The sequence below is a fragment of the Mycteria americana genome, chromosome 2 (genome assembly GCF_035582795.1).
Source record: "Mycteria americana isolate JAX WOST 10 ecotype Jacksonville Zoo and Gardens chromosome 2, USCA_MyAme_1.0, whole genome shotgun sequence".
Lineage (NCBI taxonomy): Eukaryota > Metazoa > Chordata > Aves > Ciconiiformes > Ciconiidae > Mycteria > Mycteria americana.
In genome coordinates, this window is record NC_134366.1 from 17768668 (window position 1) to 17796116 (window position 27449).

Consider the following 27449-nt stretch of genomic DNA (forward strand, 5'->3'; position numbering starts at 1 on the left):
CTCCAGGGATGGTGACTTCACCACCTCTCTGGACAGCCTGTTCCAATGCTTGACAACCCTTTCAGTGAAGAAATTTTTCCTAATATCCAATCTAAACCTCCCCTGATGCAACTTGAGGCCATTTCCTCTCGTCCTATCACTTGTTACCTGGGAGAAGAGACCGACCCTCACCTCTCTACAACCTCCTTTCAGGCAGTTGTAGAGAGAGATAAGGTCTCCCCTCAGCCTCCTTTTCTCCAGGCTAAACAACCCCAGTTCCCTCAGCTGCTCCTCATCAGACTTGTGCTGCAGACCCTTCACCAGCTTCGTTGCCTTTCTCTGGACACACTCCAGCAATTCAATGTCCTTCTTGTAGTGAGGGGCCCAAAACTGAACACAGCATTCGAGGTGCAGCCTCACCAGTGCCGAGTACAGGGGGCAATCACTTCCCTGGTCCTGCTGGCCATACTATTTCTGATACAAGCCAGGATGCTGTTGGCCGCCTTGGCCACCTGGGCACACTGCTGGCTCACATTCAGCCGGCTGTCAACCCACACCCCCAGGTCCTTCTCTGCCAGGCAGCTTTCCAGCCACTCTTCCCCAAGCCTGTGGCGTTGCATGGGGTTGCTGTGGCCCAAGTGCAGGACTCAACACTTGGCCTTGTTGAACCTCACACAATTAGCCTTGGCCCATCGATCCAGCCTGTCCAGATCCCTCTGTAGAGCCTTCCTACCCTCAAGCAGATCACCACTGCTGCCCACCTTGGTGTCATCTGCAAACTTACTGAGGGTGCACTCGATCCCCTCGTCCAGATCATTGATAAAGATATTAAACAAGACTGGCCCCAAAACTGAGCCCTGGGGAACACCGCTTGTGACCAGCTGCCAGCTGGATTTAACTCCAGTCACCACCACTCTTTGGGCCTGGCCATCCAGCCAGTTCTTTACCCAGCGAAGAGTACACCCGTCAAAGCCATGAGCAGCCAGTTTCTCCAGGAGAATGCTGTGAGAGACAGTGTCAAAGGCTTTGCTGAAGTCCAGGTAGATAACACCTACAGCCTTTCCCTCACCCATTAGGTGGATCACCTGGTCTCGTAGACTTCATTTATCTCTAGCTGATACCTACAGCCCTAGAGAATGATAGCGGATTCTGGGCTCCTGGACTGCACCCTGGCGCTACGGCCGGGAAAGCACAGGCCAACCTCGCTGCCGTGGGGATGCCCCCCGGCAGGGGCTCCCCGGGCCCCGAGGAGCACACCACGCCCAGGACGCCGCTAGTGCCCAGGATCCTCTCCCGGAGCCGAACCGCCCGCCGTGAACACGGCAGGCGGCCACTCCGCTCCCCACGCCCTCGCCTGACCTCATCGCCCCCCGGGAGAAACAGCCGTGCCGCCCCGGCCCCACACGACAGCCAGGCCCTGAGGGGAACGCGGCGCGGCCCAGCGACCCCTACCTTCACTCGCCTCCTCGGCGCCGGCTGCCTGCGGCGCCCTCTGCACCGCGGCGCCGGAGGAGCCGAGGCGGGCCTGCCCCCGGCCCGCGCAGCCGCCGGCCGCCGCCGCCGCCGGGCCGGGGAGGCGCAGGCGGCCCCGCAGCAGGGACACGGCCTGCCCGCCCGCGCGGTGCGCCATTACCGGGCAGCGCCGCACCGGCAGCAGCCTCTGCGCAGGCGCCGTCCGCCGCGTTCGACGGCGGCCGGCGAGGTTCAGCATTCCTCCGTCTGGCGCGGAGCATGTCCCGGTGCAGCGGGCCGCCCTCGGGTTGTGGCGGCGGGTTGCCGCCGAGGCGTGCGAGAGCAGGCAGCTGCCTGCTCGGGCATAAGAGAGCAAACCTAACCGCCCAGGCCAGGCCCAAGGCATGTGGGTGCAGGCAGCTGCCTGCTCCGGGCAGAGGGAGAAAACCCAGCTGCCCAGGCCAGGCCAGGCCCCGGGCACGTGGGTGCGGGCAGCGGCCCGTTCCAGGCAGAGAGAACAAACTGAGCTGCTTAGGCCGGGCCCGAGGCGTGTGGGTGCGGGCAGCTGCCTGCCCGGTGCGAGGAAGCACGCGGCGGCCTGGGCCCCTGGCATGCCAGGCTGCTGGGGCCTGCGGTTGCCCCTCGCACGGGCCCACCAGGCCAGGGCGGGAGGGTAAAGGTGGGCGTGGAGGTGAACCTGGAGGGGAAACGAAACGTTTGCCTAGGCCCATGCCTGGGATGCAGAAGCGGGGTTGCTGTAGGGGCGGCAGTATGCAGCTTCTGCGGGGTCAGAAGGGCAGTGGTTGGGGTGCAGAGCTGCAGGGCGCCCAGGAAGTTGTGGTTGGCCTGCTGCGTGGTTCCCTGGATGTGGAATGGAGAAGACATCGTTTTCTTCAGTATTTAAAAACAGTCATATATGTAAAACTTGTGGGTACATCTGTAGTGTATGTTAGGGGCCACGTGACTGCTTTGTGTGTTAGCAGGTCTTCACTGCTGAGCTACACTCTTGGTAGCCTCTGGGTAAGTCAGGGTCTGTAGGTAATTGCTATAACCTTATTATCTTTGTTTTGTATCCCACTATGATCCAGAGGACAGAGAGTAGATTGCTTTTCAAATACTATGTTTCAATTTATCTCCTATGTACGCATGCCATGGAGCAGGAACTTGTGTTTCCTCCATCTCTCCATGGTAAGTACGCAAGTTTCCTGTGGAATTCTATGACTTGTCCTATGACTTCCTAAAGTCATTGATGTAGAGAGGGAGAAACTCCTCCTCTTTTTCCCTTTGAAGCTGGTCTAAAAAAGGAAAATGGTTTCATTAAAATAAATTGTGGGTTTAGGGAAACTAATAACCCAAGCAAGTTCCTGAAAGAGGATACCTAAGGTATCCTAGCATGAGAGCTGCTACATGTTAAGGATGTGTCACTCAGCCTTAACCTCCCACCTTCAAGGTGCTGCCAATTCCACCCTCTCCTAGGCCTGGCCTCTCACCTCTTTACCTCTCCTGTAGCCTACCTTCTTCCTCAGTCCCCTTTCATTTCCTTCCTCTGTTTTTCCTTCCTTTAATAATCTTCAACTTTATTGCACTTTTTCACAGATGTTTCTTAGCAAATGCACTGAATAGTGCAATTGAACAATGTCAAACTCAACAAAGAAGATGTGTTTCTTTATGGAGGTTTGCCAATGTGCTTATCATCTTGTATATTTTGGAGAAGAAGCCCTGTGTGAACAGAGGTCAGCCCTGCTAGCGGCGTTGCACATACTAAATTGTGATGCTGAGGAAAACGAGATCAAGTAGTGAGTCTGTCTGAATCCCTGTACGTTTCAGAATGTCATTTGTGCCATACTTTGGACAATTTTGAGCAACATAGGAGAGGTAGCCTTTAAACAAGGGAGTCAGTGTGCCTGGATAATATAAACAGAAAAGGAGTTGTGTGTACTGAAAATAAACACTGATGCCTAAGGTGAGTGTTTGTCCTGAAACTTTGTAATGAAAGTTTTGCCATTGACTTCAGTAAGCAAATAGTCATTATAGTGCAGATAATAAACAGAAAATACAGCTCGTGTCTCGTGAGATCTGGAGACAGGTTCAACTCATCAGCTTCTAGTGCTGCGGCAACTGGTTTTGGTGATTGAGAGGTGCCACTTCTCTCCTTAATCCAAACCGAATTCACTGAAGAGGAGCTATTGGGCAGCACAGTCCTGTGAGAGCAACTGCCTTTTGGAGGGAAAACGAAATGTAGTCCTGCCCAATTTTAGCCATTACCAAACCCGCGCTCCTGTCTCCCGGAGTGTTTTAATTCTTCTGCCACTAGCAAATCTTTCACGTTGTTGTCCTAAATTCCCCCAGAGTTTCGGCTGAAGTTTTACTCGGATAACGCTTGAACTAACTGCCTAGCGAGCCGCTGGGCTCCCCTCTAGATGCGCACGCTGCCCGGGGGAACATCAGGGGCCGTAGGGAAGGGGTTCCCCCATGCCACCCGCCGGGGACACGCAGCTGCCATCAGGAAATGCCACCGCCAGCGACGTGCCGGGGCAGGACGCGATCGCTCGCCGGGGCCACGGCAGAGCCCGGCCGCCCCCCGCGCTGCGCCCGGGGCAGGGCGGCGCTCGCTCCCGCCTTCCAGGAAACCGAAATTGAAACGGCGGCCAGAGCCGCCCCGGTCCCCCGCCTCGGGAGGGGCGGGCCGCGCTACCTGCGCCTTTCCCCGCCCCCGGGAGTTTCCCGCGGGACGCGGCCGAGCGGCCCCGGCGCTGGCTGCGTGCGGACGGGCGGCGCGGCCTCTCCTGGCGCCCCGCGGGTAAGCGGGGACGGGGCGCGGGGCTGGGAGGGGGCTGGCGGCAGCGCGGCGGCGGGGAGAGGCACCGGGAGGGCCCCGGCGGGACGGGACGGGGCTGCGGAGGCGGCTCGGCTCCCTCTCCGCTCGCCCTCCAGCCCGGCCGGCTCGCAGCAGGGGACGGAGGGGCGGGGGGTTGTAGCTGGGCGGGCGCCTGGCCGCCCTCGGCCGCCGGAGCAGCGCGGTGTGTGCCGCGGGGGTCCCTTATCCCCAGCACCTGTGCCGTGCCCGGGGGGCGGCGGGGCAGGAAGGGGGGCACCGAACCCCCCCTGCTGGAGGTGAGCCTCTGCCACTGTCAGCGCTGGGAGGTTTTTGTTTTGTCTTTTTCCCAAGTGGAAATCTGAAGTGGTGTAGACGTTGAAGTTGTTGCTATTTCTTGTCCCTTAAGAGCAGAGCTTTTTTTCAAAGAGACTGTGGTTTTCGATAACTTTTCTTAAAAGCAAATACGGACTTTTGTTTCATCGCTGGTGGACAATTACTTGCCACTTAGACCAGAAAATTATTCCCTAAAAGCAGCACAAGAAATCTGTATTATGGTGGTGTGATTGTGTTGAGCCATTCTGTGCAGGTTTTGGTTAGTTTTTGTTTGTGGGGTTTTTTTAATTTTTATTGTAGTTTTTGTTTGGGTTTTTTTGTTTTGTTGATCCTTGACACAAAAAAATCCCACAGGGGCTCAGAAGTCTGGTATCCAGTTACTATTATTTTAATATGGTGGATGTAAGGACGCTCTCAAGCAGCACACTTCTCAGACAAAAGGGGCTTAAGGAAAAGCCACTTGTGATAAATAGAGAAATAAACCCTTGCCTTGCAAATTACTCATGTGACGATGTTGAAATAATGGCAGAACTGGAGAAAGAGCCTTGTGCTTTAGCAACTGACTTAAGTGCTTATGTTTAGTTTTATTTTTCCACTGTAGGTAACCATTTTTTTAACTGAGAACAGAAGTAAAACATACTTAGTGATGTAATTTCATCATTTACTGGATTGTATAGAATGCTTTAGAACATTACTTAGGTGCCCAGCACAGGTACTAGTACTGAATTTTAGGGAAAAAAGGGAGAATAAATTCCCTCTTGGTAACTGGACACCTTTTTTGCCAGTGGTGGAAATATAATATATAAATAGCAGCATAATTTAAAAAATCAGCTTTACAGAGTCTAGACACTGCTCTCATGTGAATATTTAGTGTTTAGAATTTGCTAGATATAGGGAAAAATGAAGAGTCTGCAGCTTTTCTCAATCACTAAAAGCACAGAACTGAGAATATGCAGGTTATAGTCACTTTTTCCTTGTTATTGAGTGCTTTTTGGGTAGTAGAGAAACTGTCGAGAATATTATTAGTATTGTGCTGTAGTTTAGGAACATTTTGAGGAACAGAGCAGAGCTAGCATTTGTGGAAAGCTGCATTTGGTCTAAACTTTACAGATGCCTTATGCATGAAAACATTTATCAGAGTGAGAATTAGTTTATTTGTGGTACGTACTTGTCTCTATCCACAAAAGCCTAGAGCATCTGGAGGCTCGTGTTTTTCTTCAGAAAGTCCCTCAGGACTAGTTTCTAACTTTACCTGACTTTTCACATGCAGTCTCTCAGTTCCTTTTATGACTGGACTGTTTCTTTTTCCTGCACCCCCATTAATTCAGCATCAGAAAAAGCAATGAAAAAGCAATGGGGAAAAATAGAAATTTCCTTTATAATAAAGAGTAAATAATTTCAGTCTTTGTTAACAGCCTTTAGCTTGGGCATAGAGCAGGAAGGTGGGATGCTAGGGGTTAGATAACATTCCTAGCATCTTTTATTTCTTGTGTAGGTTGGAAAAACCTGACCTCTCTCAGCACGCCGGATATAAAGCCTGCGTGCTCCCCGCTTGAGTAGTGCTAGTGACCACAAGGTTTCCTGCCCGGCTGCCCTAATGCTAGGGGTGCTGTCAGGTTGACTTGAGGCTGGCTGACCTGGTGTAGAGTGCTGGTGAAAGTCGCTGTGTCCATCTTGGGGGGACGGGGGGGCACGGTGCTGCTCTGCCACTGTCACCCCAGGGGTTTGAAAAGGAGCGCGTTGCACCACAGGAACTCCCCTTGCCTTTTCCTATGCTGCATGTGCTGAGCTGTCCTGTCCTGCCTTTCGAACTCGTAGCACGTGGTCTTGAGTTTCTTTGCCAAGTCAGCCGCGTCATTTTACTCGGTTTTCTTCAACGTTAGAGCTGACGTAAATACTCTAACCCATGAGAAATATGTGCCACAAAACTTCCACGTCCTTGTGGGGAGGGTAAGAAAGATAATGATCATAACCAGAAACTGTACCTGGGTAAACGGCATTGCTTCATGGCCTCGGGGACCGAGTCTGCTGCTTGTCCTTGAGATAAATAGGTTGTGCTTGCTGCTTTTCTTTTTTCTTTTTTTTTAAAGTATCTTTTTGTCTCGTTATCTGTTGCCCAAAATAGATGGTTGCAGTGGATTATGAAAAAGGGAAATGAGAGCTCTCTAAATAGGGCATGCTCTACTCGGTTCTGCTAGAGGAAAAGGAGATCCTTCTCTTCTTTGCTGTTAGAAAAGAATAAAACTCAGGACCTAACATGGAAAACTTACTTTTCACTACTACTTGGAAATCTGGATGATCATACAGTAGCTTGATTCTTTTTGAGCTGTCATCTTTTTTTCTTTCTGCAAAAAAATCCCCTGTTATCTCAGCCTTGTGATTACTAGTTTTTCTTTCCGTGAAGCCTGTGAAGCCAATGATCATGTGAGTGTAAGCAGTCCTTCTGCTTGAGCTGTTCTGCCATAGCTTTATTTGTTTTGCTTTTTTTAATAGACTGCTACAGAACACTGTGAAATTATCATCAGTGGTAAATACGGGTTCAAGAAACATGACGACTTTAGGGATGATATTGAGACATTTTTGATGGTTTTGTGTGATGTAACCAGGATAAATACAAGGTAAGTGCTCCTAGACATTTACGTGTTGAAAACTCTTTGTGCAGGTATTTTAATGACTGACCATGTGTATGTTTTTAACTGGAACAGAGTAACTCTCTCTGGCTTAAACTAGGATGGGAAAGGACTTCTTGGGATGTTGAATCCAGTTTCTAGTAGTGAAAGTCCACTTCAGCAAAATGGTCAAGATTTATCTTAAAAAGTTATTGTTAGGAATAGTAAGGGTAGAACAAACTGCTGGAAACTGCTTCAAAAGCTCATTGCTTTTATCGTAGCTCCATTTCTGACTTTCTTCTGGAGCTGGTGAAAATTTCAGTTCAAGTCTAGTTCTGGTCAGTTTGTGGCAAAAAAGATGGGTTGTGTATCTCAGGTGGTGATTTGCTTGTGCTTTATGCAATGATACTAACATGCTTATTACTAGTGGAATGATCTTGCTCTATGACCTTCTCTTTCTGGACACATCACATAAATTGCTCATAAAAACTTGGGGATAAACTAATTGACTACATTTATATCTGTCTTTGTCATTCATTTCCAAATAATGAATTCCTTCATTTGTATTGAGGATGCTCCTTCATTTTTGCATATCCAGCAAAATATAACTAGTTTGTGCTTCCCTACTGTGCCAGTTCCTCTAACGAAAAGCTTTATCAAAGTAAATTCCAAGAATGAATGACAGGGGAGGTTCACTAATAACTTCTAAATATTCACTAGCAAAGACTTTTTCTCCATTTCCTCTTCACCCAGTCGACTAATTATGATTTTCTTCATAATACAAATGAATAATTTTAAATCTAACTGTATAATGATGAGCTGTCTATCACCCTGATGGCTTCATTTCGTTCTTACTTTGCTAAAACAAATTTAGGTGAAAAGTGTTTTCAGGTTTGTTTCTTTCTTTTTTTTCAGGAGTGGTTTTGCAAAGTGGACAGTAATGGAGTATATGAGCACGGGTAGTGATAGCAAAGAGGAGATTGACTTGTTGCTAACTAATTTAAATATGTCTGAAGTGATAGACATCATGGAAAACCTTTATCCAGGTGGAGACCTTGCAGTCTATGAAGACAGCTTAATTACAATGTGTGAAGAGGCAAATCAAAATGAAGAACGTGCGGAATCTTTACTGTTTTGTGAAAGGGAGGTTTCTTTGATGTCCTCCGTCAAATACGGGACTGTGGAAGACCTGCTTGCTTTTGCAAATCAGGTGTCTAACACTGCAAAACAATTTAAAGGATGCAGACAGCAAGAATCTGGAATCCTCTTGAATATGGTATGGCTCTCTTCTTTTTACTTGAAAATTAGTAGACCTTTGGAGTTAGAAGTTATTAATGAAACTAAATAAAGATCACCCCCAGTTGCAGGAGTAACAGTCAGGCTGTTGTTCCCTTTGCAAATCTGGGACTGGAGGGGATCTCTGAGGTTATCAAGTCTAGCTTCTGCAGTCTCAGGCAGCTATGGAGAAAGGTCTTTTGTTCAGAAAGATCCACTCTATGTTGCCTCTTGGTATCCCTGGAGATTAGAAAACATTTCCCAACATTGAATACGAACTTGAGACACAGTAAAAAAGCAAAAGCCACAATTATGATGGCTTACAGGTTTGGGAGACGGTAAGGGTTTTCCAGTGCCTTGTGTTCATGCAGTAAGAAGAGTTCATTATGCAAAACTCCCAAATAAAGGTCTAGCATATATTTTGGTATAGTTGCTGAATTCACTTTATGTGCACAAAATGTAAAAAGTAGTAATGTAAGAAGAAAAAGTGTATAGTATCAACTGTGACTTTCAGAATTACAGTATTATGTAATATCACACACTGCTAAATTCAAATATTGATGTGTCGTTTTGAGATGTTAATTTTTTCCCTAAAATGATTTGTGTTCTACAAGCATCTGTAGATATTAGTGTCGTTGGGCTTCTATTTAAAATCAGTTGCTCTGGAAAAAATTGATTATGAAAAGGAAGTTTATTCATATATGTTTGTGCTGCTGCTTTATTTTCTTAAGATGTTCTACATCTATCATCTTAAATATCTTGTATGTAATATGTTTTATAAGTGAATACTGGTCACTTGAGGCTTGCTGGTTATTCAGATGTGAAACAGCACAGGGTATTGCTTTATTCTGATTTGGAGGGAGTATTGCAAAACAGTCACTTTTTAAACTCTGTAACATTGAAATGACACTTAGTAATATTAAATGTTTCCTATACCTAGGATGGACACTGTTCTACATACTTGTGGTTGTTTTGCTTGCATGTTATTTCTGTAGATGCATACAAATGGTATGAACCAAGTACTATTAGGTGCACGTGATCCATTGAGTAACTGAGGATTGGAGGCAGGGCATTACCTGTACATGCATTTCAGCAGGTGCATCTACATTTTAAATATCTACAGCATTTTAGTTAGGATCAGGAGTGTTTCTGATTGCCTGGTGACCCCACTGACTGCACCATGGCTCGTGTCACAAAGGGTCTTGGAGCGCACAAGCTGGATTTCTTTCAGTTGAAACTAAACTGGAGGATGCATTACAGCCACAAATGAGCATTCAAGCCACAGGGCCAAGCTAGGAACTAGGCCTGAAAGCCTCCTGAAAATATGAATAGTGTGGTGGTCGTTGCTCTCTTCCTCTGCAAATCCACTCCACTCAGTCTGTGTTACTTTCCAGGATAGGTGTAACCCACATGGATTAGCTAATCTCAACCCTTGAAATGCAGAAGCGAGCAGGCAAGATGTATGGATCGCTGGAGTCTTTATCTTGGCTCTGATAAGTAGAGGGGAGGCTCATTCTGCATATCCTAAGCAAAATACTTTTTATTAAAAGACACCCCCCACCAACAGTTAAGAATTTATCCTCCCCAAAATTAAGAACTTCTAAGAACTAACTTATTTCATGTAGATACTAGTCACAAATGAAAGATTAGCAGTCAAGAAGATACTTTCCTAATTGAAAAACATGAAGGTAGTTAAAGCACAGAAAGATTGTGTGTTACATCTTAAAAAGAAATCTAAACCCAATAATCTTCCTAATATGCTGTTATTTTAAAAGGGGTAGCTGAAGAGCTGAGTACGTGAGACCATGTGACAGACATGAAGTGATAAATATCCTTGATCTGCTTTTACATATCTTCAAGAATCTTAATAAAGTAGCAGTAAACAGGTTAATGATGTTCCAGATACTGACAATACTGTATATCGCTGAATTAATTAGAAGCATATTCACAGGAAACTTTACTAATCCTTTAGCTGAGAGAATATTAAGAGGCTGAAGAAATAACATCAAACCTCAAGCAGTACTCACACGGCTGTAGTTAGGAGTTTGGTCTCTCTCTGTCATGTGCAGAGGGAGGGAGCTGTTGTGGAGGAAGATTTAGAGCACGGTATTGACTTAGATGCTCTGAATCGCTTCCTGGAGGAGCTCTCCTCACCTTGTTGATGGTACAGAGAACCAAAGCTCCCAACATTATCTACCTAAAGCAGGCAGTGTGACTCCCACTCTTTTTTTTTGAAGTACAGTATAAAACTAGAAGAAGGTAGCTGGTGAAATTGCGGCAGACTTCTTTGACTTTTTACTAAGCAGCAGAAACTCTGATACAAGGTGGAAAATTAAAATGTGTTCCCCTAGCAGTACATGTGATATTAGGAAATGCTGAAACTCTTGCTCATGTCGTATAAGATAGCCTGTGAGTAACAGGTATGTGGCATAACAAGTTAGCAGATTAAAGGAAGGACAAACATGTGCAGGTAAATCTAATAACAAGAGGTGGGTTATTTCATTAACCCAGCTGCTGTTGTTGTTGTTTCAAGACAATTAATTGCAACTTACACTTTGTAAGTTAGTCACTGGAGAGAAACGTGGATGCCTGGGCTGTGAATGAATGCCACACCTCACATGCTGTTCCCATTTGGTGTTTCTAAATAAAGACTGCTGAACAGATCGCATGCATCGTGCACATATATAAGTGATATGGGTTTTTTTTCTACTACACGTATAAAATTAATTAGGCTTGAAGTAGTTTTAACTTCATTGTTTTTTGGTTTGTTTGTTTGTTTTTTAATTTAACTCCACAGATCACACCCAAGAATGGGCGCTATCAAATTGACTCGGATGTGCTTCTGTTTCCATGGAAGCTGACTTACAGGAACATTGGCTCTGATTTTATTCCTCGGGGAGCTTTTGGGAAGGTGTACTTAGCCCAAGATAGAGAAACCAAGAAACGAATGGCATGCAAACTGGTATGTTAGTTCAGTAGTTTTATCTCTGAGCAAATACTGTACGACATAGTACATAGTCTATTTTCAAATATGTCTGCATCAAATTCCACTGTCAGGCTGATGATCATCTTTGTTTTGTTGGCCTACACGAAGTAGGAAAAATGCACATTTTTAACTGTTAACTTGTTTTAATTTTTTGGCTCTGAGACTGCAAAAGTTTCTGCATTTTGAAAGTATCTGGAAGTATGTGTAACTGCCACGTGGGCAGGCCTGCTGTGGTGCAGAAGTAGAAGAATTTCTACTTGTCCTGCTGTACTCAGGGTGGTAACGTATCAGCATTGAGAGGATGTCCCTGCTGAAGGTGATAGCAAACCCCTGTTGCTGCAGATGGTTTTAGGATCTCGTCCTTTAACTGGGGTCCTCAGACTTAAGTTTTCTTTACTCCAGTGCCATTAATGTCCCTGAGAGCTCAGTCTCATTGTGTTTTGGGTACTGACTGAGCTTAAGGTTGTGAGATGTCTTAAGAAAACTGCTGAGCACCCCCCTATTTTTACGCAAGCCAACGTTTTCTTTCAACTTTACCTTTCAACTTACCTTTCATAGTATTCTGAATTGGGCAGTAGATATTTAGGGCCAGTAAAAGCTCAGCTGGGACACTGCTCTATATCCCTTGGCTTGTGAATAAGTACCTGTATTACTTCTGTGTGTGAAAGAGTTGAGGAGGCAGTTGTATGTCCTTCCCTTGCAGCCAGTGTATCCACATGGAGACAGATTTAGTTTGCCGCTCCTGCATAACCCACTGCAGAATTAAAGCATCCTAATGTTTCTGAAAATACAAACAGTGTTTCTCATTGCAATAACAATGTTAGCCTCTTATTTGATTCACAGCCACAAGTCTGAGGGAAGGAAAATAAAAAGAGCAGTAGTAGCCTTTCCATGTGTAAGCAAACACTGCTTTTTATTGTCTTAGCAATCTGCCGTCAGTACTTTTTAAAGAAATATCATGCTGCCTGGTGCTCGCTTTAAAGCAGGTTTCCTTTCTTGTAAGCCATAAAACAGCTGATAAGGATTGAATCGAGGTCAGTAATGGTCCTGAGTGTGGTTAGTCTGTAGACTGTGCTGAGCGCTGCAAGCACTGATGCACGTGTCAGATGGGTGTATAGTTCTGGTAGAGCAGATGAGACTGCACAACGCTAATGGAAAAAGCAGTGGGATTTTAATCTCCTTCACCAGGAAGTTTGCATAGAGCTTTTGCGTAACCACCAGATTTTGACAGGAATAACTCTTGCTACATTGCTTTTTCTGGAAGATTGCACTTTTTATTTGGGCATGATTCCAAAAAGTCTCTCAACTTTAAACAGGATGTATCTCAACTGGAAAGGAAGAACAAGTCACAGGATCAAACCAAAGCTCTGTATTTTAACAAGTGGATAGGAGTGCTTTGCTTCCTTCTTCCATTTTAATCTATAGGATAACTAGTGTTAGTATGGATAACTTGTTTTTTGAGCAGCTTTTCTGTGGTTTTATTTCAATGTCCTAGGTCCCAGTGGAACAGTTCAAACCATCAGATGTTGAAATACAGGCATGCTTCCGTCACGAAAACATTGCTGAATTATACGGTGCTATTTTGTGGGATGAGACGATCCATCTCTTTATGGAAGCCGGAGAGGGAGGATCTGTCATGGAAAAGCTGGAGAGCTGTGGTCCTATGAGAGAATTTGAAATCATTTGGGTGACAAAACATATTCTGAAAGGACTTGACTTTCTGCACTCCAAGAGGATTATCCACCACGATATCAAACGTATGTGTGTGTGATTCCTTGGGGTGCTTTCTGGTCCAGGCTGGGCTGGGGCTCCAGTGGAGAGCCTGGGACTGAGCTGGGGCACATAGCCTTGCGTCTCTGGGAGGGAGGGATGGATGATGCTCAACGAATCACGAGGTCAGCTTCTGGAGATAATCATTATTTGCGCTATTTATTAATTCACTTCAGTGGAGAGGATGATTCGAAAGTCATAGTTCCTTTGCTATTCTTGAGCAACTCAATTTGAAATAGAAACCTAAAGAAAATGAGCAAAATTATCTGTCTGTGTTAAGACAGAAGTTTCCCTCTTTCCATGTAAATTCATCCTGAGTGCTTCCATGCCCACCTTTTCCACTTGCACCTTCTTTTAGGTTTTATGCTTCTGCATGGCTGTTCCTCAGTCTTAGACACTTTGGAACTAAATACATAATTTGTACTGGTTTTTTCTTTCAACAATTATGGCAAATTTTAGTATATATTTGCTTTTAAAAAGCTGTGGGTATTAACATGTTAAAATAATAAAAACTTATTGATATTAAACCTAAATTAAATATATTAATATGCTTTAAAATTTAATTTTAATGCATTACATTTAATTTTAAATACTGTTTCTCCCAGCACCACCTCCCCCCGCAGATAAATTCTGCCTTTCTAGTAACAGTGCTTCTAATGAAGACGTATCTCTTCTGCGAGTTAATTTTTGCTAAACTTGAGGGTTTAAAATAGAAATATTCAAACTGAAGTGTTACAATAAATAGTTGATAGATGATGATTATCAGGAATTGCTAAATTTTTATCTCGGGTTTGCATTTTTTTAGTTAATGTGGATCGGTACTTTAGATGTAAGCCTTTGAGATTCTGACAACTATAAAACTGCTTAATTTTTCCCTTAGTTGTGCTTTCTCGCTTGTATTAGGAGTCTTTGCTATGGGTTTATTGTAATTGGCAGTAACAATGACATTAATTAAAAGGTTTAAAACCCAAACCAGCCAAAACCCAACCCACTACGTCTAGGTAGTGGATAGGAGAACCAGCCCGTTGTGAATGTGGTGGATGTGAGCGCGTTTCGCTTTTTCCGGCCTTTTTCTGCGTTACTGGGCGCAGGGCGGGAGCTGAGGCGGAGGCCGCCGGGGCTGATGGCCGCCAGGCCTGGCGGCACCTGGGTGCCAACGCCGCCACGCTCCTGCCACAGGGACCTGTTCTGTTTGCGGGGGTGAGCTGGGTAACCCGGGCCCTTAATGGCAGCCGTGCCCGCTGATTTCTCTGCATCTCTGATTTCTTCCTCACTGCATCGTTGGCTGCTGTGGAGTCTCTGTCCTGCTGACACAGGAGGAGATGGGGATTTTACTGAGAGAAAGACTGCCCTGTGCCGGGAAGGGGAGGAGGAGGACTTTCTGTGGGCTCTTGGGAGCAGCTCAGTGCTGCCACTCATTTTAACCCTTGGGTGGAAAGTGGTTCAATCTAAGGTCATTCAGTGGGGGAAACTTTAATCCAAAACCAGCCGAAGCTGGGGCTGGGTGCAGGCCCAAACAGGCAGCAGAGCTCGCTGCGCTGTGGCAGTGTGGCCCTCTGCACCGTCCTTTATGTGGTGTTTGAAATCCGTATCTTCAAAGGTAGCCCTAAAATTACAAACTTATTTGCGTGGTTTTGTAGCACTGGTAAGGAGGCAGGTATGTGAAGGATTGCTTCAGGAACCAGTACCGCTGAAATCAAGCCTGTGTCTTCACACTGGATGGTCACGGTGGGCAATGTCCAGATGGAAAATGACCCACAGTTTCCTCTGGGAGAAAATGTTTTTCTGTTGTGTAACTTGGAGACTTCATTTGTCCACGTCTTCTGAAACAGCAAACAAAAATTTCTGAAGGCTTAGATAGAGCACTGTCTTCATAAATATTTCATCAGAAACACAACTGCAAAGAAAGCCTCTGAGTACAAAGTTGTGCCTTAGGCAGAGTTTTATGAAGGAAAGTGAATTAAGCTCCTAGATATTGCTGCAATTCAGTGGGAGTTTGGAACTGTCTTTTATTACTTTTGCGGCCGTAGTCTGTCCTGTGTCGTCACGCTGAGCCGCTCTCGCTGACCAGTGCAGGAGACTGGTGTGGCTGCTGTGGAGGGGCCTCGATTCCTCTCTACTTCTGTCTTCATTTAAATCGTTAGTGTAGAGAAACCTCTTGGTGACCTACAGTTATGTTGTTTATAGCCAGACCTGCACAGCATACGCTCCACCTTGGAGACGTTAAAAATCTTCAGAGCAAGCCCTGCTGCGCTGAGGTGCCTACCAGTTTTCTACCCTCCTGCCTTACCCTCAGCCATTTTCTCTCTCTCTCTCTCTCTCTCTCTCTTTTTTTTTAAGCTAGCAAAATGTCCAAACGTTGATTCTTCTTTTATGTAAACCAGTCCAGTTTGATTTTTAAGATACAATTTAAAATTGGACCCAATCACTGCCAGACCTTTTTTGGCTAGGAAGAGGACTGTGTTAGCTATAGAGACTGGTTGTGCTAATCTCCCTTTTCAGGCTAACATCCAAATGAAACAGGTATGTTGTAAAATAAATGCCCAATGTGCTAGAAACTTAAATGCTGTCATTTTTGTTTTTCTTTTAGCAAGCAACATTGTCTTTATGTCAACTAAGGCTGTTTTGGTGGATTTTGGCCTAAGTGTGCAAATGACTGAAGACATTTATTATCCCAAAGACCTTAGAGGAACAGAGGTAAGAAGCTGGAGGGACAAAAGCCCTTACGTTGTATTACTCCCATGGTTGTGATGCTTAGGCTCAAATTTGGAGCTTGAGTGTAGAAGCTCCGGCAAAGGAGTTTTATAATAACTTATCAAAAAATTACAAACAAACATCCATATAATCTCCATTCTATTTTTCGTTTCAACTTACTGAATGGAGAATTAGGCATTACACTTTGAAAGCCATGTCACTTTCTCTGCAATCCCATTTGTTAGCAATTACTAAATCTGAAGTCAAAGAGAAATTGGGGTTTGCTGAAGTCAAACAAAGGAACAGTACTCTGAGGAGGGTTGTTTGCAGTGAATCGGCTGCTGGTCAGAGATGCTTCAGACTGGAATTTGGTTCTTTGCTCTAGCAAAGATTTCTTCTGAGATTCTAGCTATGGACAGTGGTGACCTGCTCAACACAGTAGTTTGACTCCTCCTTTGAAACCACAGAAATTACAGACCTCTGGGTTTTGTCCCTTAGCATTTCTAAGCTCTGTTCCCCATCTACATGTAACCCTCTTGTCCTTTGGGGGTTATGTATGGCACGGTTCATGATTATCGGGTAAACTGCTTAGGCATTACAGTGATGGAGGTGGGGGCCTTTTAAATGTCCTCAGTAACTTTGACTCTGAATGTGCACAGAGGTACTGCACGCCGCTTGGGCTGCCCGCATGCTGAAGTGTTTCCAGGGCTGGAGCTTTAGCAAACAACCAAGCAGCAACAATTAGCTTGGACAGCTGCTGCAAATGTGGCTTTGCATGCTCTCTGTTGCCAGAGGAGTTTTCTTACAAGAAACACTTCAGCTGAAGTGTTGGCACTTACCATTTTGATAGTCTTCCACAGCATAGGCTTGTGTTTAGAGGAGATACTTGTATAACTGACAAAGAGCATTCCACTCCTTGGAAGGGTAGGATAAACTAAGATTTCACAGAATGTCAGGCTTGTTTGTTTATTTGTTTTCAAGATATTTGGGAAAATAATTGAACATTTGTTTTCACTGTCTTTCTAGTCAGGGGAGTTAAGAGCTTAAAATGCATACTGCACTGGAAGCAACATGCTTTCTGGCATTTAATGTACATGCTTTGTGGGTTTATTATTTTGGTTTGGTTTGGGTTTTTTTGTTTGTTTGGGGTTTTTTTGTGTGCTGTTAATGAGAATAAGAAAAAAGGTAGGAATTAGTTGGAAGCCCTAGTAGGGTATTTCCCAAGGATAGAGATGTGTGTAAACAGGAAATTTCCAGGTTTGTGGAGTGGACTGGTGATGATCTGCTCCTGGCTGTTGGAGGACAGGCCAAGTCCATGATGGCAAGAACAACTGCGAAAAACACTTAGTTCTTCATTTAGTAGGAAGAAAATTATTCCGCACTGTTGAGCACCTGCAGTCATGTCCTCAGAAAGCAGATAATGCCCACAACCCTGAAACATGGCGATGCTTGGTGTTTGCATTCTCAGGGGAGAGGTAGCCAGTCCTTGGAACTGGCAATCCTGCTGTTCTGCCGCAGCATCGCAGGCCAGAAGTAAGGTTGCAGAGAGAGCGCTCGGAAAGGAGATTTTCAAATACTAGTCAAAGACTTATAGGAACATCATGAATGCTAGTCTATAGGTTTTTCTGCTCACAGTCTTCCTCCTAGGCATCTTCTTCTCCACAGTGCCTGTGTTCAGCCATGTGGGGTGCCTAATCTAGTCACTCACAAATGCCCTCTGTAGTCTTTGATAGCACTGGCTTTCTTGAGTTTTTCAAAGTAAGATCTTGACTCTCCAAAGTCCTTCTGAGTTTTTCACCCTCTATTATGCAGCCTTAAGAAGTGGTGCAGTTGTCCAGGAGTGCTGTTGCTGCGCATAGTTGTGCAACCCCTTATTAGGGCTCTATCACTGCCGTGCAGCATCATGGCTGTGAACTGGCTGGTTTCTCTTACATCTGGTATGGGCAGGGACTCGTGTCCATGAAGGAAGTGGCAGTTGGAGTTATCTTTCTGCTGTGCATGTTCTGCTCTGGGGATTTAGGATTTTTATTCGCTTCTATAACACAGAAAGTCTGAATGTAGTGAATCTTCTTTGTGTTTATGAAAATGAATAGTTGCAATTCTGGGCAGTGATTGAAAGATAGTTAAATTTTGTTTACTTGGTGTAGCATGAAAAACCTGAGTTTTCTGAACAGTGTGTGTACAACGCATGCAGCACAATATACCATGGTTGTGATGAAACTGCTCTGCAGGAAATACTTTTTCTAGGCATTTGCTATACCTTGTTATGCTTCTGTCACTTTGTTAAAATATGTAAGCTTCAGTTACAACCATTTGAGGGGAGGAAAAAGTTGTCTGCTAAGGTTTATTGAATGGGGAAGGTGTGATACATTGGAGGAATGCCAAACTAAAAGTAGCACAGCATGAAGAAAACGACTGGTTTTTAGCTGGGTTGTGTCTCTGGTCTGACTGGCAGACAAGTGCCAGCCCAGCAGTAGAAAGGAGTGGGACTGGGAAGGTACCTGGGGCTTGGGCTGCCTATTTTGGTGGCAACAGAGTCTTAGGCCAGTCTAAATCAGTCTGAAAGCACAGCTTGGGTGCACATCTCATTTTGGTTTTTTGGCCCTGTGCAATCAAGGTGCATCTTGACCATTTTCACACTTTGACTATAACTGCAGACAGGTTCTTGTTCCAGCATCTTTTTTTCCTCAAGAAGGCAACTGCTTTTTGTTTATATAGATTTCACTCAAGTTGCACTGTATTTGCTAATGACTTTTTTTACAAAGGTAGAAATTCTGTTCTTTGCTCCTTATGAGACTTAAAGGTGGCTGGTGCAGACTCACTTATTCTGTCTTAACCCCGAGGAAAGCAATGGATAGGAGTAAGTAGCAGCTGTAGACGCCTGCTGAACCTTTGCACACGCTTCCAATCTGAAGCTCCGTTTGCAGATACAGTATGTGATTTACTGGGAAATATTCCTTGGAATTTGTGTGAGCCCTACAGCTGTTCTCAGTCTGTGATAATAAGTAGTCAAACCATGCGGTGATGACTTAACTTCCTGCTCTTGTGTCAGTTAATGGCTTTTAATGTGATTCTTTGTGGCAGGATGACTTGAACTAATTAAAGTTCTGTTTGGCTCCTTTAGAGGGAAATTGGGTGAGGGAAAAGTAGAAACCAGAAGCAAATAGGGTGGCTTGCTAACCTAGTGTGTTGTGGGCTGTGCCCATGTTGTGTTGAAACCTACTCCCTCTGCCAGTGGTGGTAGCAGAGCTGTGCGGGCAGGTCCTGCCAGCCGCGAGGTGTGGCTCCTGCATCCTGCCTGTCTGGTTCTTCTCCAGCTGTGCTCCGAGCTGCTTGGAGCTGGCAGGAGCTTCCCACCAGATCCTTCTTCAGCATCGTGACAAATCCAAACGTTTCAGTGAAATGTTTGGATGGAAACTGTATTTTGGTTTAGAAGAGATTAGAATTTTTGCTTTAAAAAAAGGATGGAAGAGGGATGCTTGCCTTAATAGCTGCTCTGGGGTAACCTGGTGGAAAGGGCATGCAGCAGGACTTACAAGACCTGGTTTTCAATTTATGCCTTGCCTTACCATCCCATTTCTTAGGGTAATGCCTCAACATGCAGGTTATTGGATAAGGGGGGGGAGAGGAGAAGAGTAAGGAAGACAGGGAGGTGTATATCTGTCAGTTCTGTCCAGAAGAGTTGTGTAGTATCCAATGTAACAGGGATTTGAGGAGTGGACTCCTACCCCCAGCTGGGTGGCTAGCAGCAGGGTCACCCTCTCTCTTTAGCCTAGTGCATGCCCATGTCATTCAAGCAGAACAGAGCAGTCCCAGCAGTGCCCCACAAAACAAACTGGCAATTCGGGCACCTCCTTTTGCTGTGGAGGAACGAGGTTCCTGCTACCCAGCTGAATGAAGCACAGCCATGGCTTAAACCTCAGCCTCTCATAGCTCAGCTTAGTCCCACAGCCACTAAGCTGTGGCCTGTTGGGGAGCGCAAACCTGGAATATGAATTTGTTCAGGTGCCAGACCAGAAAATCTCTGTGATTGTGGTAATGTGCAGAGCAGAAAAATCTTATTCCCCAGATGGTGCTTGGTCTTTAGGCTGCAGGTACTAGTGGGCTGCATCCCTTCAGAGGGGGGTTTCCCAGATCACAAAATGTCACGATTTGTCTTTGCTTGATGTTTTCCCCTATTGACTAGTCTTTTTTTTTGACTATTCTTCACAGATTTACATGAGCCCTGAAGTTATCCTCTGCAGAGGCCACACAACAAAAGCGGACATCTACAGCATGGGAGCTACTATTATTCATATGCAAACCGGCATCCCACCTTGGGTGAACAGATATCCTCGTTCTGCATATCCATCCTATCTCTATATTGTAAGTGTCCTTAGCAAAGCTGTAGCTCGGTTTCAGTTGAAGGGTTTCCTGTACTCTTGTTGGGAAAGCTCCAGTCATATAAAAACTATCAAAACATTTGTCAGAGAGATGGTATCATCCTTTTTGCTTTGGGGGAGGGACGGAAGAAGTGGGTTTTGATCGTTTAGGGGAAGACAGAGGCTGAGCTGGAGTCATCTCTGTGGTTTGTGTTACAATTGACAGGCCTTGGGTTTACTGCAAGGACAGGGTTGTAGAACAGTGTGAAACTTGATTGAAACAAGCCCATCTGTGTTCTACTTGTCTGTTTTGCTTAGAAGTTGCACGTGAAAACTGGAGCCTGGCAAATTTGATTCTCTGGTTCTTCCAGTGTGGTACAGAAATCTGGTGAATTTGCATTGCACTGGATTTTAGGCTTGCTTCGAGTTGTTTTGAGTTTTTAAATTTATGATAAAATCTGATTTTAAAAAAGGTGGATTTTGTGCAGTTACATGTTCTGTTCTAATTGATCAGCCCAGCTCAGGAAGACGATGAGTTGTAAGTGGGGAATTCCCAGACCACTCGTGGTTATCTGTGACTTCCTCTTCCATTGTTTTTGGAATAACTGTTTCAGTGGTCTTTTTTTATTCCAACAGATACACAAGCAAGCTCCCCCCTTAGAGGACATTGCTGAAGACTGCAGCACTTCCATGAGAGAGTTGCTAGAAGCAGCTCTAGAAAGGAACCCTAATCATAGGCTGTCTGCAGCAGACTTACTGAAACACGAAGCCTTACACCCACCCCCAGAAGAGCAACCACGGTGCCAGAGTCTGGACTCGGCATTGTTTGAAAGGAAAAGACTACTCGCAAGGAAGGAGCTGCAGTTGCCAGAAAACATTACAGGTAATGATATCAGGCTTATTTACCTTGCACTTTGTAGATTTTACTTTGTGCCAAAAGGTGATGTGAGTGAATGTTTAGAAACAAACGAAACTCAAAAAGCTTCTGGAAAGAGACTGGTAAAAATCCCAATCAGATGAGATCAGACCCAGAGCTCATTAAGTGTTACGTAAAACGCCCATTGACTTCAACAGGGGAAGAACTTAGCCTGAATTCTGCAGCTCCGGAAGGGCTGGCTCATGAAAAAGTCCTGGCAGTCATTCAGGGCACTTCTTTACGAAGTATAGGCTGCTGTCCCAAATTGCCTTAATTTGCCACAGTAGTAGAGATGTTTTATTGATACTAGTGATTTGTTTGTTTAAAAAAAAAAAAAATGTCCCAACAACCACTACCACCAAAACGAACACTTTTTGCTTCCTTAAAGACACGCACAAAACCATGACTGTAACGTTGCTGAGTGTCAGCAGTACAAGCCCTTTGTTTTAAAAACAAAAATGGCTGTAGGATAGAACACAGTTCCCTTGTGCATTAGTAAGTGCTTTATGAAGGATAATACAGGAACCAGTTAGAATCCTCAGTGTGTCCTCAGATAATATCAAGACCAAGGGAGATTTGGTGCCAGCAACCTGCTAACAAGCTTCAAAATGTTTTTCTTCTACTTCTAAAATATGTTTGGAGGGTGCTGACAAAAAGTATTTAAAAACTGACCCCAGACAAGTGGTTTGTTTGATTGTGATAAGTATTTGATTGTGATAAGGTGGTGAGGCACTGGAACAGGTTGCCCAGAGAAGTTGTGGATGCCCATCCCTGGAAGTGTTCAAGGCCAGGTTGGATGGGGCTTTGAGCAAGCTGGTCTTGTGGAAGGTGTCCCTGACCATGGCAGGGGAGTTGGAACTAGATGATATTTAAGGTCCCTTCCAACCCAAACCATTCTATGATTTTATGATTTGAAAAGATATCTGTGCAAAGTTTTGGGTGCTGTGATGCATAATTGTTGCAATGTATCCACTTAACATTTAAATCAATCACAGCCTTTGCATCTAGAATGGCATTGCTCCTTCTGGATTTTGCCTTGTGGGTGCATAATCCTTTGACCAGCTCAGGCCATCTGAATCAATTCTTTTGAAGATGAAAAAGTATTTGACCATTAAACTGGAACTTTAGGTGCTTGAGATTCCAGGACACTCATTACACAAGTATTCGGGGGAGTTTTGCCATTGCAAAGGTTTCTTCAGACCTTGATTTAAAAGAAAAAAAACCTGAGACTGATGATCCCATACTTGTTCTGTATTGTCACACCCAGCGACACAAAGAGGATGTCATCTGTTTGGAAGAAAATTCCCCTGTAATGAAGGGGAATTCTCAACTAGCAGAAAGCTAGCAGAGTTTTTTCTTGCACCAAACTGTCCTTTAGCAGTGTGGCTCAGAGGATGAGGAAGCTCTGCCTGGCTGTCCCAGCTGATGGAGGTTTTTTTGAAATAGTTGAACACACTTGCTGTTTTCAGCAGCAAACTGCTTATGTTTCTTTGCCCTAGAGTTGTGGGTTGATTTGGTATCTTTCATTTTGTTTTATATGAGGTTTATGTTATATTGTCCTTAAAAATTAAGCTTTATAAACCACAGATGAATAAAAGCAAATATTAGGCCAATTATTCCGGTAATGTCTGCAACCATGGAACTGAACTAATGTAGCTATTTGTGCAATAAGGACATGCTTTGTCTCTTTCCTTTTTAGATTCCTCATTGTGTACCGGAAGCATGGAAGAGTCAGACCTGCTGAAGAGGCAAAGATCACTCTACATAGATCTTGGAGCTCTAGCTGGTTACTTCAATATTGTTAGGGGACCACCAGCCTTAGAATACGACTGACTCAGTAACGTTGTACGTCGGCAGGTCAGAAATGGACCTCTACCTCTTAAAACTTGATTTTAAGACTTGATTTTCAAATTTGTACATAAAAATATTGCCATTGTGGGCTGTAAAATGTGAATAGTGTTTAATTGCACAGATGATTAAGCTAAACCCTTAGGGGCTCTGATAAGCTGATCCCAAGCAACAATATTTGTGCGTCTGCTGGTTGACCAACAAGAAGACGGCAAAAAGAACACTGCTGGGAATGTCTTAATTTGGGATATCATCCTGTGGTGGGCCTTGCACTTTTATAAAACTTGTAATATATGCTTGCAAATACTGCCATCAAAAAAAAAAAAAAAACCAAAATTGAGCATGTGGGCTGTAAGATTCAGTCTATCTGAGCTGTCCTTAGAGAAAACCTTCCAAAAAGAAAAAAGTCCTTGATTTCTTGATTTAACCAGTCAAAGACTGGTTCAGTCTTCTTCTGTCTTTGAGACTTGGCCAGTCTCTGGTCGTTCTTAATGGAAATCAGGGCCTCCCTTAAGCTGAGCTAATTTCTGTCAGCTATCTCTGGAGCCACAGCATCACTTGGTTACAGATGTGTTTTAACTTTGCATCTTCCCTGGGCTGTCAGAGCTAAGCAGGGTGCTGTTCCCCTTCTCTGTGGGTGTAGGGAATCCTTTACTGGCTATATCGATTAGCTTTGGGAATAGCACAGCAAGCTGGCCTTGACAAAGCACGGCAGCGACTCTACCTGCTTCCTGTTACAGCTACCGCAAGGATATCTTGGGTAGTTTTCAAGGGTAGAGCAAATGTTATTCCCTATTGGTAACAGTGGGCAGGCTCGAGGCTCTTGCTTTTTAATACTTTAAAATTGTACATGTGTATAATTGCCGTGAGTGCTATGGTTTGGAAAGCGTGTCATTAGTGACAAGCTGTGTTTATGTTCCTATGGAAATGGAATTATATTGTTCTTGCTGTGCTTCATACATTTGAAACATGATGTTTTGGATGATAGTAAAACTATGTAAACTGCATAGTTCTGTACATCCCATGGGATGAGAACGTAAACTTTTATAAAACTCTCTGATGCTTAGGATGACTCTCTATAAGCATTTGTGTTCAAATGGCATACTATGTATGTTGTACACTGAATCTTTTCTGAAGCACAGTCTCTTTTTCATACGTCTGTTATTTAATGCTGCTCCTATCTAACACATGGTCTTAAACAGATGATTTCTAGTTTGATACTGATATGGTCAAATGAATAAATCCAGCTCAGTGCCTTGAGATGTGGTCACTCTGTTCTTTCATCTTTGAAAACAGTATGGGGCTGTGACCGTATTTGGGCTAACCTCCCCTACTGTGGCCCAGGTACGCTACACACATCATTCCACTTATTGGGGAGTTGGGTGAAGGTCATTGTTGATGGATTTTGGACTCTGGTAACAGACGATGAGTGTTTCTGACAAAATCTCATTCTCAGACCCCAACACTCCTCAGCTGCATGGATGTTGCACAGCAGTTGCGTACAACATGCAGTGCTTCAGTCCTGATGTTAATTGCTGCAAAAAATCCTGCTAGGAATAACCCACCTGCTCCAGTACTTTGTGCAAAATCTCTAGATGACTAGCTGCTTTGAGGAGAGCTGTGTAGGGGAGCCCTCTTCATATTTATCCTGGCTGTAGCAATCAGGATATTTGGGGATCAAACTTTCAGTGTAGCTGACTTAAAGAAAACATGACCTAATGGTTTGGATGCTCACCTTTGCCTTGAGAGACGTGAGTTAAATTTTCTGGTCTTTTGCTGATAGCTTTTGATCTTTAATGAGATTCACAGAACTAGTAAGAAGCAGCTTTTCAGGTAACTGGAGGTGGGCTTAAGATCTCTTCCCCCGTTCTCCTTCTATAAAATCAAGGTGTTCGTCCCCACCAAATAGTGGCTAGATGTTATGCAAATGCTTATCAAGTGCCTAGATACTTCAACAATGAGATCCATGTAGGAATTATAGGCTGCTAGGGGGCTTTTACCATTGCTTGAAAAATGTTACACTGATTTTTCTTCTTTTATTTTTTTCTTTAATGCCATCCTCCTCTCCCCCACCCAGTTAAATCATTTAGCATGGAAATCTGCATATGGGGATAGGCTCACTATTTAATATTCGTTCTTAGTATATGGCTGTTATGTATCTTCACACTATGCAAGTAGTAAGTGACCACGTTATCCAAAGTAATTACAGTTTATGTATTGCCAGACACAGGTGATAAGGTTTGGCTGAGTGAACCAATAGCTCTGTATAGGCACATCCATAGGTCTAAACAGTATGAGGCTTCATGACAAATATCACTGCAGAGGGCTGGTACACAGTCAACAACTACCTGTTCAGGTACACCGAACACCAAGCATAGCTACCAGCTCTGTGAGCTTTCTAATAGCTGAGGACTATTTTTCAGGTGAGCCTCAGGCTGCAGCTAAGCAGGGATTTCTCTCTGGAGCAACACATCATATCCCAAGCATATCATATCCCTCAAGCATATCCCACAGTGGCTGATGCCTGCGTTGTGTAGGTTCAGCTGTTTGTGCCACTGCCTGGGGAACAAGGTCAGGGAAATGAACTGGGTTAGAAATAACCTGGGAGAGGCAAGATTGTTTCTCTAATCTGGTTGCCTGAGCAGCTGCGTACTTGGAGCAATCAAGGCTGGAGGTGAGGGGGAGGGAATGAAAAAGGATGGTGGGAAAACCCTGCCAGCACAAGCCCCAGGGGGATGGCTGGTCTGCACTGAGCTGTGGGATTTTGCAAATGGTTTGCCTCTGTGTTGATTTCTAGTGCGTAGTTTCATTTTCTCTTGGGGGAACACCGAGACTCATGCTAACTGCAAAGCCAAATACAAGCGTTCGGAGAAACCCACTGCTCGCAGTAACTGGTGAAATTAGGGAGCCAGAGGTGCCTTTTCCCCTCCTGGCCTTAGCAGGTTTCTTGTCCTCAGATCAGCCTGTGACCCTGAGACTGAGCCCACCACCATGCTCTTCTGCAGGGCTTCCGGGTGTGAGCAGCCTACAGCGGGCTTGGAGACTGCCCGAAGACGTGCTGAGCTCCCCAATCTGTTCATGAAGGAAGATGGGGTTCAGGTCATGCCTTTGAAACATCATGGGGGGAGAGAGAGAAGTCAAAGTCCCTTTTTTCCTGTTTTCTTGTAGCTGCTGCTTCTTTCCACCCTCTGCCCCCTGTCCTGTCTCCCATGCCTCCTGCAAGCGAGAGGGTTTCATTCACTGCCTGCTTTCTGCAGGTTTCTTAACTCATTCTAAAGTAAGGCCCTTGTTTTTCTAATCCTGCAAAAATGTCAGTGGACAGAAGAGACTGGGAGGAGCAATTGGAAGAAGTAGAAATATGGGTTTTCTTGCCTGGAGGTTAAATAAGCTTCCCCATTAACCCAAATGGAAGTTTGAGAGAAGCTGCAGTAGAAGTACAGAGCAGTTTGCCAGGCCCTCCCCATGTGCGGTGGTGGTGAGGATGAGGAGGGAGGCCCTTGGCCAAGCACTAGTCCCTTTGTTGGGACCTTGGGGAAAACGGTGTGTTGCTCTTCTGGCTAAATGGCAGAAGGAAAGAGGCAGCTGGGGAAGGGACACTGGAGTTGTGACCCCTGCAGCAGCTGGGAAGACCGAACGGGTCAGTTGGGAAGGGCCGGGGCGTGGAGAGCTGCACAGTGGTGTGCGTGGATGGCTGCAAACAGCTCCCCGTGGGGCTGTACAAGCTGCTTCCAAGGCAGGCTCAGACACCAGGGGCGAGGACTTTGCTTCCTACGCTTTGTTTTGCATCCTGTGCCCAGGGAGGAAGGGCTTTGCAAATTCCCAGTAAATGAGCACCAAAGCACTATTTGGAGCCCGAGCATCCTTTTCTTTTCCTTACAGGAAAGGCCCAGCAAGGTCCATTTCTAAAACTGCCACCATCCAAAGCTAATCATTTGGGCAAAGGGAAAACAAGTCCTTTATAAATGGTGTGTGCTGGCCAAACTCAGCAACGCCCAAAAAAATCCAGCTGGACCTTGGGAGTGGCTCCTTACAGTCCCGTTGGCACACTCGTGCTGCTTCAGGCTGGCCACCAGAACTAGCCCTGCCAACTGATACCGGGGCACGGTGACTCACCGGGGAGGAGGCCACGACAGCAACGAGCCTTTGCTCACCTGCACCCCACACCTCCCGCGCGAGGCAGCACCACGTGGCATGGTGGGGGTGGCAGCGGGGTGGCATGGCCACAGGGTGGGTCTGAGCCGTGCCCCGGAGAAGGTGGGTTTGTCCAGAGAGAAGCTGTCGGAGGGAGGAGAGGTGGGATGAGCCAGGGATGCTCCACAGTGAGGTGTGCAAGAGCAAACAGCTGTGCATGGCTGATCCTCGTCGAAGCTACATGCAAGAGCAGTGTCACAGTCGCCCATCAATTTGG

General features: G+C 45.2%; 2 protein-coding genes across 2 annotated transcripts in view; one reads left to right on the forward strand and one right to left on the reverse strand.

Annotated features, from left to right (window-relative positions):
* The window catches only part of MTPAP (mitochondrial poly(A) polymerase), an 18230-nt gene extending 16525 nt beyond the window's left edge, over positions 1–1705 (reverse strand). The window contains exon 1 of the mRNA XM_075492560.1: positions 1432–1705. Within this exon, the coding sequence (XP_075348675.1) occupies positions 1432–1690 (259 nt within the window). The 5' untranslated portion in view covers positions 1691–1705. The remainder of the gene's footprint in view (positions 1–1431) is intronic.
* Positions 1644–24301, forward strand: MAP3K8 (mitogen-activated protein kinase kinase kinase 8). The gene is given in 14 exon segments (XM_075492561.1): positions 1644–2619; positions 3028–3224; positions 3829–3883; positions 3885–3968; positions 3970–4103; positions 4105–4231; positions 7076–7200; positions 8107–8467; positions 11264–11428; positions 12948–13209; positions 15813–15919; positions 20129–20281; positions 20914–21160; positions 22893–24301. Coding segments are annotated over 13 exon segments (2112 nt in total). The 5' UTR covers positions 1644–2619; positions 3028–3066; the 3' UTR covers positions 23027–24301.
* Positions 24302–27449: the final 3148 nt, after the last annotated feature.